A 9,996-nucleotide genomic window follows, 5' to 3' on the forward strand; every position below is an offset into this window, starting at 1 on the left:
GTCACGAGCTGCTCGGTGGCGGGGACAACCTCTGGGGCGCACAGCCGCCACCCGCCCTCCTAGAGGGCCGTGTCTGCGGTCTGTCCGGTCCTGAGCTTCCCGCTCCGCCCGTGACCCCTCCGGGTTTTCTTTTGTCCCTTCTCCACTCTGGACACACACCCCTCCCCGCTGTCCGGAGCAGGCTCTCTTCCTTGAGCCTTCCAAGTCTTCTCCACTCCACCCTCCGCTTCCTCTGCCCCCCTCCGGCGGTCCCCCGCCCTCCCCCCCCCTCCCCGGTGGGGCTGCGCAGCTTCCCCGAGTCCCCTCCCCGCCCCGCCCCTGGTTTTAAACCTGGCGCGGTGCGAGCGGGTAGGTGAGCGCGCTCGGCGGGCGAGCGGGACTGGGCGCCGACCGTCGGGCTGCCGGACTCGCGTGCCGCCGGCACCATGGGACCCGAGGCGGCAGCCGGAGCCTCGGAGGCTCGCGGACGCCTCTGCCACTGTCCCGGGGATGATCCCGGGAGGCCACCGCTGCCGCGTGGGCCCGAAAGGTAAGGGTGTCCCTGCGGCCCCCGGTGGAGGTGTACCCAGACACTGAGTTCCTTAGCCTGAGACCGAGGACCGCAAAACTCCTGTCTGAAGTGCAGGGACACCGGGCAAGGAAAGGGGCCGACGCTTGTGCGTATTGAGGATCTGAAACATGGGAAGCTGGGGGCCCCGGTGCAAAACTTGCCAAAGGATCCTGCACTCTATCACAACGTGGTTGTCTCTTTGCCCTGTAATGGGACTCAGTGTTTGCCCATCCCTGGGACCCAAGCTATCTTTAAAGTTGCGAAGTTTAGGGAAATCAAATTAGCTGGGGAGATAGGGAGGAGGGCACTCACTGCTCGGTGATGGAAAGACAGAATGCCCTCCAGAGCGCTGTAGCATCAAGAGCCTTCAGTGGCAGAGGTGATGTAGTTGAAACCAACCAGCTGTAATGGGAAATCTTGAAGTATCAATGAGAGAAAAATACCTCGACTAAGAAGCGCCCCAGGAATGGTGTTAGATTTGGGGCGCACCTTCTCAGAGTGTACAGAGGGCAGAGACTTGAGCCGGAGACAGGAACAGGTAAGGCGCTGGCTGGCCCGCGGGCAGACAGGCCTTACGGGAACATTGTGTACAGGGCCTCTTGGTCAAGCAGACACTATACTCTCATAGTAACTTTTTTAGGGGCAGCAGACATGCCCGGGGTTCAGTCTCTCCTGGTGCTTGTTTCCAGTTCCGTTCCAGCTCTGTGGAGACCGTGGATGCCGCTTCCTGGAGATGCCGAGCTGACCAGAACTGGAAGCCCGGTAAGCTAAACTGTGGTTGTTGTAGGTAACAGTCGAGCCAGAAAATGGCACCATGTCTATGGTGATCAAAAAGCAAAGCAGAATAGGAAAGGTCTCCTCCACCCCACTTTGATCGATCGGTCTTTTAACCCAGAAGTGCCTGGAGGTCTAGCAGGTATACCGAGCCTGAGGAGCAGAGGTGCTAATGGGCACATTGGGCTCCTGACTGCTTCTCCATCCTTGAAAAGAAACCACAGCGGACTTTGCTGGTGTATGGTAATTACACAGAGGGGTGTGTGTGTGTGTGTGTGTGTGTGTGTGTGTGTGTGTGTGTGTGTGTTGGGCGGTTGTCTCTTCTGTAAACCAGTTGGTGGAGAAGGGAAGGGCAAACCCCAGCCCCCTTAGAGAAAGGCTGAGTGCACATTAGCGGGGCTGTTGGTGCCACTGTCCAAAGAAAGGCAGGCGTCTGCCTCAAGTGCCCAGAGGTGCAGCTAAAAGCCACCCCCACCCCCCACCCCCGGCGGGCGTCTGGCCCCTTCGAAGCACTTTCGGGGCTGTTGTCTGTGCAAATACACTCAGGCAGAGGGCTTTGTAGGCAAAGATTAATTACCACAACTATTCCTTTAGCTTTGCATTGTCACTTAATTGCTTTTAACTTATTAAGGCAATGGCTTGCTTACACTTGTTGTATTTTCAAATATAAATTGACTTTTAAAACAAAGGCGGTAGCCTGAGGGAGGACCATGCATTTTTTTTTTTTTTTTTACTTAATGCCCGTGGGATACAGTTTAATGTACAGATGTGTGTAAGAAAAGTTAGGTGTGGGAAGGTAGCCCTCCACTATTCTTTTGCATTAGTTATTTTCTTTAGATATTGGGCGCTTTAATTTATGGGTGAAGCAAATAAAATACCAGTCTAATAAGTGATATTTTAGCCCTAATTATTACTGTTCCAATTTTTTATTTTTTTTTTATTTATTTATTTATTTTTTTTTTTTTTTGGTTTTCCGAGACAGGGTTTCTCTTGTGTAGCTTTGCGCCTTTCCTGGATCTCACTTGGTAGCCCAGGCTGGCCTCGAACTCACAGAGATCCGCCTGCCTCTGCCTCCCGAGTGCTGGGATTAAAGGCGTGCGCCACCACCGCCCGGCCTGTTCCAATTTTTTAAATGATGGGAGAAATTCTTTCGATTCTTTAAGACTCAGGTTCTTTTTTTTTTTTTTTAATTTATTTATTGTATTTCATGTGCATTGGTGTTTTGCCTACACTGGAGTTACAGACAGTTGTAAGCTGCCATGTGGGTGCTGGGAATTGAACCTGGGTCCTCTGGAAGAGCAATCAGTGCTCTTAACCGCTGAGCCATCTCTCCAGCCCAAGACTCAAGTTCTTAAAAGTCAGATTTCAAAGGTGGAGTTCACAAATTATTAAATTTCCCTCTAGGTAGAACACGACTGTGGGGTGGTTCCGTTGTGTGCGGATCTCTGCGCGGTGGCTTTTGCCTCTGTTCTGCGAGAAAGCCCCTTGTGGTGCTAATGTTAGAGCCCAGCCCTTTCTCATTGACTGCACTTCATACAAGCAGCTACTTCCAGGATTTGGGTGGGTGGCGGAAGCCTGGTGTTCTGTCGGGGTTGCAGAACTGGCCGCCTTCCCACACCCTTGTCAGGGCGGGACCTGGGATCCACCTCTGGGTCCTGTGTTGTCTCCAGGTTCCAGCTTTACCTGGGAGCTGAGATTCCCTGGTAAGAGAAAACTTGCTCTTTGTTGGGGTCACAGCCTGTCTCTCTGCAGGCCTCGGTAAATCCGGTTCTCCCAAGCGAGCTGGGTGAGTGTACCTAAGACTGGGTCGCAGAGCTTCTAGCTAGTTACACCCCCTCTTGGCCAAACAGGACAATTCCTCGGCCCTCGGCCCTCGTCTCCAGGCCGTTTTATAGGGGAGTATGAGAGGTACTGAGGCTTGATAACCTGTCCCGGGACGCCCAACAAGCAGATCGAAATTATAATAAGATATAAATTTGATACAAGGCCTTGTTCTTTGATCGGAGGAGCACCTGTACCCACTTGGTGCCCCTAGAGAGCTGTATCCTCCCCTGGACTGGGAAAAAAGTGATAAGCCAAGTCTTCAGAAAAAATGTTTTTGGTCTTGAGGAACCTGGGGACCGGCATATCTGATGATAAACGTATGTCCTATCACTCGCTGCATGGCAGCCCCAGTCTTGACCTTTCCTCCTGGCCACTTGTTCACACTGCCAGGGCCTCGGCCTGTCCTGCTATCCAGGCTTCCCACCATAGCCTGACAGTCAGAGGTCCATGGCTGAAACTCTGCTCCAGCCTGTTCTGAGCTTAAGAAGATGCACACGCCTTAAACACAGTGCTTAGCTGGTTTACCTTTCTAGTCCCATTTAATTACCAAAGTGTGAGTGTTTCAATATTTCCCTCCATGAGAACCGATCTTTTATTAAGATCTTTCTGAAAGCCAGGTGTGGTGGCTCCTGCTTGTAATCCGAGCATGTAGGAAGATCTCTGGAAAGACTGAGGCCAGCCTGGGTGACACGGTGAGACCCTGTCTTAAAAAGTCAAAAAGGAAAAAGAAGACATGGCGTAAAAAGTGAAGAGCCATGTATGTTTGTGGGGTTCGGTTTCTACAGTTCATGAACAGGTGTTACACGTCCCCAGTCTAGTCAGGACAGGACGCTTGAAGGAAGCAGCCTCTCTCTGGTGAGCTGACCCCTGTGCTCTGCCATCTACCACGGCGTGGGCACTGTTGCCCGCCATGGCCATCTTCAGCTGGACAGGGATTGGTGGCAGCGTGAATGCCTCAGTTAGGGGCCGTTTATGATTACAAACAGCTTAATCCAGAAGGTGTCCCCTGTCGTTCTGAAGAATCCGCATCCGTGTGAAGGATCGTGTTCCAAAGAATCTCACTCAACGCTACTTAGCTCTTCACGATGTTAGCATGGAGAAGAAACAGAGCCGACACACTGTAATGTCTGCAGGGACATCTTGTAGGCCAGTTTGCTCACAGATTGTCACACGCACACCACATGCACACTCATGCACTCAGGTCACCTACAGGACGGGATGGCATGGGGAGCAACTGTATCAAACTGTATCAACTCGTTGTCAGGCTTTGTCCTGTCCCTAATCTGGCTCTCCCAAACTGTAAGGAATCCAAAAGAACTTGGGTTCTCTTGCCTCCCTCAGGCCAGTTCAGCGCCATGACCCTCTCTGTAGAGCATTCAGAAACCCTAGCCCTTAGGGCAGCCTGACTCTGCTTCAAGCCAAATCGGTTCAGGTATGGCGCCCAGAGTCTAGGCAGAATGGGGTGACTCCGGACCACCCCCTCAGCTTCCTGCTCACCCCGACCAGCAGTTATCGTGGACGAGTTCAGCTCCCTGCTGTCTCTGGTCCTCATGTCCTTTGTCACCTGGTGCTCAGGGCTGTTTCTCCTCGGCTGCTTACCTGCAAATGGCCACAGGCTTGTGGGATGCTGCTGAAGGGCCTGTGGTCACCCTGTCTCTCTTCCCCTCAGCTGTCACTTCCGTTTTTATCCTCTCTTACTGAACTGGTGCCTGTCAACCCTTACTTCAGTCTAGTCCATGTGTAGCTCCCAGCGGCCACCATCATCCTTAAGATACAGACTGTGGAGACTGGATTATTGAACCCCTGTCTTAAGAGTTGATCTTCAGAGTCAAACCCAACTGTATTCATTAGTGCTCAGACATTTGCCTCTATTTGCAGTCTTCAGGAGCAAGCCCAAACTCAGCACTTAGTACTGCAGAGCTGTGGACTCATTCATTTCACCCTGGGCTCCCTTATCTGTGTCTTGTTCTCCTGCCCTTCTTCAGAAAGAGCAGGTTAAAAAAAAAAAAAAAAACCCAGCAGGTCGATGCTTCACTTTACCAGGAAAGTCCCAGGACTCTGTACAGTCACATGTCTGGGGAAAGACGGCTCATGTGTGCAAGTAACATGGTATAAAGCGTGAGATGATACGACTTACTGTTCTAACTAAGGAGGAGGGCCACAAGTAGTTTGTAGGTAGGGACATCTGTGACAATATGGCCCTATGCCTTTCCATCTTTATCATCGTCATTATTTTGTTTGTTTGTTTGTTTTGTTTTTTCTTCAAGACAGGGTTTCTCTGTGTAGCTTTGGAGCCTGTCCTGGAACTTGCTCTGTAGACCAGGCTGGCCTCGAACTCACAGAGAATCCACCTGCCTCAGCCTCCCGAGTGCTGGGATTAAAGACGTGAGCCACCACTCCCCAGCTTATCATCATCGTTATTAATTATTATTGCCATATACTCATTGTACATAGTGCTAGGTTTCATAATGACAATTTTTCCAGACATAAGGTGTGCATTCTCTTCCTTTCGTCTTCTCTATAGTCTCCCCCTCCCACTAGTGCCCTCCCTTCCCCTCCCCTCCCTTCTGCCTTCATGTCTCATGTACACACATGTATGTGCATATATTTGCACACACACACACACACACACACACACACGGTTTATATACCTATATAAAATCTAGGACCTGGGAGTTAAGGAGATGGCTCCCTGGGTAAAGTGATTGCTGTGCAATCATGAGGACCTGAGTTCTAATCCCCAGGACCCATGTACAAAGCCTGGTGTAGCAGTGAATCAAGGACTGAGACGGGAATCCCGGAGCTTACTGGCAAACAAGTCTAGCCAAATAGGTGAACTCCAAGTCCAGGGAGAAACTCGGCCTCAAAAACTGTTGGAAAGCCAGGCAGTGATGGCGCACACCTTTAATCCCAGCACTCAGGTGGCGGAGGCAGGAGGATCACTGAGTTCCAGGACAGCCTGGTCCACACAAACGTTGTCTGGAAAACAAACAAAAACAAACAAACAACACCCCTTTGTCGAAAAGGGACAGAAGTACTCGACGTGGACCTCTAGTCTCCACACACACTCATGAGCAGACATACGTGCACACACACACACACATGCACGCACACACCATACCACACACATGGGTTTACGGTCTGGACCCTGGACCACCGTGGATAAACATTCTAGGAAGCAGAACCTGTGACACTGAAATGTTTATAAACTCTAATGTCAGGACTACTAGCAATCATTACAGACTCCGTAAGTCGTACCTTGAAAACCTCAGGATGGGACCACAGTGGATCCTTGACTACATCTGTCTTTCTACACGTTTGTCTTTGCAGTGTGAGCCTTGTGGGACCCAACAGACCCTAGGATCAAAGGGAGCCTTTGGGTTCCAGCACCCTGTCAGGTAATATACTTCTTCATGGTAAGAAGCATGTGATCGCTAGACACTGGCGCACATTAGCGTTTTCAACAAAGTGGAGAATTAAACATATTGTCTAGCATTATTTTGTTTCCTTGCCAAGGAGTTTCAAGGATATTTTGTTATATTTCTGGAATCTGTTTGTGAGTTCATGCATTTATTTAATTTATTTATTTATTTATTTATTTATTTATTTATTTATTTATTTATTTATTTATTTAGGTTTTTCGAGACAGGGTTTCTCTGTGTAGCTTTGCGCCTTTCCTGGAACTCACTCTGTAGCCCAGGCTGGCCTCAAACTCGCAGAGATCCACCTGACCCTGCCTCCCAAGTGCTGGGATTAAAGGCGTGCGCCACCACCGCCCGGCGAGTTCATGCATTTAATGTTTCATTACAAGCTGGGACTGGCCACATAACCAATCCTATTTGCCCTTCAAACTCACTGGCAAATACTTCCACATAATCACCTAACTTTCACAACACTGGCCTACACCTTGCTCGTATTTCTGTGTTAGATGTGTTGATGCGTTTTGCACACGCTCTGTCTGCTGCCTGTCTGTCTCCTACCGTACTGGGCATAAGCTGGGGGGGGACTGTGCTGTGGGTACAGACCCCAGGGTCCCCAGCAGCCCTCCAGCTCCTGCCCAGAAACACCAGGAGCGTCTCCCGAGTTGTATTGATCAAAAATGTCTCCAGGTGTTGCCAAGGGTGCCTGGAGCTGGGGAGCAAGGACCCACGGGGACCTTAGGAAGCTAAGCCTCGCCACACACAGTCTATAACCGACGCGTTCTCACAGTCTATAACCGACGCGTTCTCTCTCCCTGTTCTCTGACCGGGAAAGGGGACACTAACTAAAATCAGCAATCAATTGACGAACTCTGCTTCCTCAGAAGACCATGGGGGGTGGTGGTGTGAGAAGGGAGGAGCAAATGAATTAATAAGTGAAAAACATTAAGAAATTATTGGGGCTATTTTAAAATACTTTTCATAATAACTGGAATTTCCAGTCTGCTAAAACGTGAAATTGGAAACTCCAATTTTTATATATTTGAACTTTTTCCTTTCTCTTTCTCTCCCTTCTCCCCTCTTCCTGTCTTCTCCCTCCCTTGCATGTTCTCCTTTCTCCTCCCCCGTCCTCCTTCATCCTTCTCCCTCTTCCCTCCACCTTTTCCTCTTTTCTCCCCCTCCTCCTCCCTTCTCTCTCTTTCTGTGAGAGGGACCCACCCTTTCCTCCTTCTCTTCACGTGGAACGGTCAGTCACTCCTCCAGGCCAGAGTCCCAGGGGGTTTCATTCTTGCCCTCCACGGTGTATGTGTGTGCACATGAGAACAGGACATTTCCTGTCCAGGAGGGCTCAGGTCATCCTTCTGACAAGAGTGAGCCTTTTAAGATTAGAGCCCTGCTGGGCGGTGGTGGCGCACGCCTTTAATCCCAGCACTCGGGAGGCAGAGCCAGGCGGATCTCTGTGAGTTCGAGGCCAGCCTGGGCTACCAAGTGAGCTCCAGGAAAGGCGCAAAACTACACAGAGAAACCCTGTCTCGAAAAACGAAAAAAAAAAAAAAAGATTAGAGCCCAGTCAACATTAATGTCTTTGCTGTGGGTGTGGGTTGACTAGTGTGAGGTTTATTAGCTGGTCCCTTGGCAGGTGTCCAGTTCTGTGTTCTGGTAGCTTAGAGAGCACCATGTACACAGAAGGCAGAAATGGAGTATTGAGTGCTCCTGCCAGGAGCGTGGGTCCTTGTTTAGGTTGACTAATGGTGTATTTGTTTCTTTCACGTTAGACTTTACTTACCCCTTTCAAAGCGTCAAGAATACCTGCAGAGTTCTGGGGAAAAGGTCCTGGCCAGCTTCCCAGTGCAAGCCACCATTCATTTCTACAACGATGAATCTGAGTCAGACTCTGAGGAGGAAGAAGAGGAGGCCCAGCCCAGCCATCTTCAGAGCCGGGAGGCAGAAGGACAGGGCAGTGGTCCCGGGGGAAAGGGCAGAGCAGGGTTGGCAAGCCTGTCGGAGGAAGGGTGGTTCCGGGGTAAGGGTCAGCTGCGTGCAGAGGGCAGTGAGCGTTCCAGCGAATGAAGTGAGTCTCTCCCATGCTGGTCCCCTGTCCTGGGGACAGCCTTGCCGGACTCGGCCTCTTGTCCAGCTTCCTCTGCTGGGAGTGCAGAGGCCGGGACTTGGCTCAGAACCTGCAAAGCACAGGGACTTCACTTTTACTTTTTATTTTCCTGGTCATGCGTGTGTCTGGGCGTGTGCACGCGCATGCGTGTGTGTGTGTGTGTGTGTGTGTGTGTGTGATCCATACCTTTGGGGAAGGTTGCCTGACTAGAGAGAGATGTGTGTCAACACAGGCCGTTATCAGGAAGAAGGTGGTCAGAGCTCATTCAGCTCTCACTCTGAAAGTTGCTCCTTCATAAGCACACCACCCCTCTCTTGCCCAGAGACCCATTATCTAGCCATTCTTGCTTTCATAAAAATAATTAGATATTAACTCCCATTTTAAGGGTTCATTTGGTTACTCAGTAGCTGTCTGAAAAAAATATTTTTATTTGTGGGGAAAAAAAACAAAAATTGAGACACTGAATAATTGACACTGGAATGAGAACAAGAAGATACAGCCAGGCAGTGGTGGCACACGCCTTTAATCCCAGCACTCAGAAGGCAGAGTCAGGCGGATCTCTGAGTTCAAGGCCAGCCTGGTCTGCAAAACTACACAGAGAAACCCTGTCTTGGGGGGGGAAAAAGATATATTTTTGTTTTGTTTTGTTTTTCGAGACAGGGTTTCTCTGTGTAGCTTTGGAGCCTGTCCTGGATCTCACTCTGTAGCTGGCCTTGAACTCACAGAGATCCGCCTGCCTCTGCCTCCTGAGTGCTGGGATTAAAGGCGTGAGCCACCACTGCCCAGCTGCAGATACAATCCTTTTAGGGGATAAAATGCTTCTAAGAACTGGAAAAGATCTGTGTGTGTAAGTTGTAAAGGGTTAATTTTTCTTACTTGGTGGCCAGTATGGTCTTGTTATTTGCATGGAATGACACTATTTTTAATTAAAGTATCTTATGTAAAATTACTTTGAATTTTATCATTCTGATAACCCCAGGACTATGCTCTAAGGCTCTCCCCTGATTATCTTAGCTGTCTTCCTGTGTACACCACTTTGTATGAATTTTTACTTGGAATAAATATTTTGAAAGATTGTTTGATAGTCATCTTTTTGTGTAAGATGTTCTTAGAGTGAATTAGTTCCTGTTCTAAAGGTTTTAAAGATTATTTAAAATATTTAACTCAGTGGGGGATTTAGCTCAGTGGTAAGGCCTTGGGTTCGGTCCCCAGCTCCAGGGGAAAAATAAATAAATAAAATAAAATATTTAAATCTGTTGAAATGATGTATTTTCACAAATACAAGAAAAGGCCAGAACAGTGGCTCAGTGGGTAAAGGC

General features: G+C 49.5%; 1 protein-coding gene across 1 annotated transcript; it reads left to right on the top strand.

The window, feature by feature from the left end:
- Positions 1-249: 249 nt before the first annotated feature.
- Ripply3 (ripply transcriptional repressor 3) lies at positions 250-9,752 on the top strand. Its single transcript, XM_006981382.4, has 4 exons — positions 250-529; positions 1,240-1,312; positions 6,479-6,546; positions 8,343-9,752. Exons 1-4 carry the CDS (start codon positions 426-428, stop codon positions 8,635-8,637), a joined length of 540 nt encoding a protein of 179 aa, XP_006981444.1. The 5' UTR covers positions 250-425; the 3' UTR covers positions 8,638-9,752.
- The last annotated feature ends 244 nt before the right edge of the window (positions 9,753-9,996 follow it).

The sequence above is a fragment of the Peromyscus maniculatus genome, chromosome 12, assembly GCF_049852395.1.
Source record: "Peromyscus maniculatus bairdii isolate BWxNUB_F1_BW_parent chromosome 12, HU_Pman_BW_mat_3.1, whole genome shotgun sequence".
NCBI classification, from domain to species: Eukaryota; Metazoa; Chordata; class Mammalia; order Rodentia; family Cricetidae; genus Peromyscus; species Peromyscus maniculatus.

Excerpts from the sequence above, each read along its gene's own strand:
- Ripply3 (XM_006981382.4), top strand. The coding sequence starts at position 426 with ATGGGACCCGAGGCGGCAGCCGGAGCCTCGGAGGCTCGCGGACGCCTC. Across the intron at positions 530-1,239 it reads CTGCCGCGTGGGCCCGAAAG|TTCCGTTCCAGCTCTGTGGA; the intron begins GTAAGGGTGTCC and ends GCTTGTTTCCAG. Across the intron at positions 6,547-8,342 it reads GGGTTCCAGCACCCTGTCAG|ACTTTACTTACCCCTTTCAA; the intron begins GTAATATACTTC and ends CTTTCACGTTAG.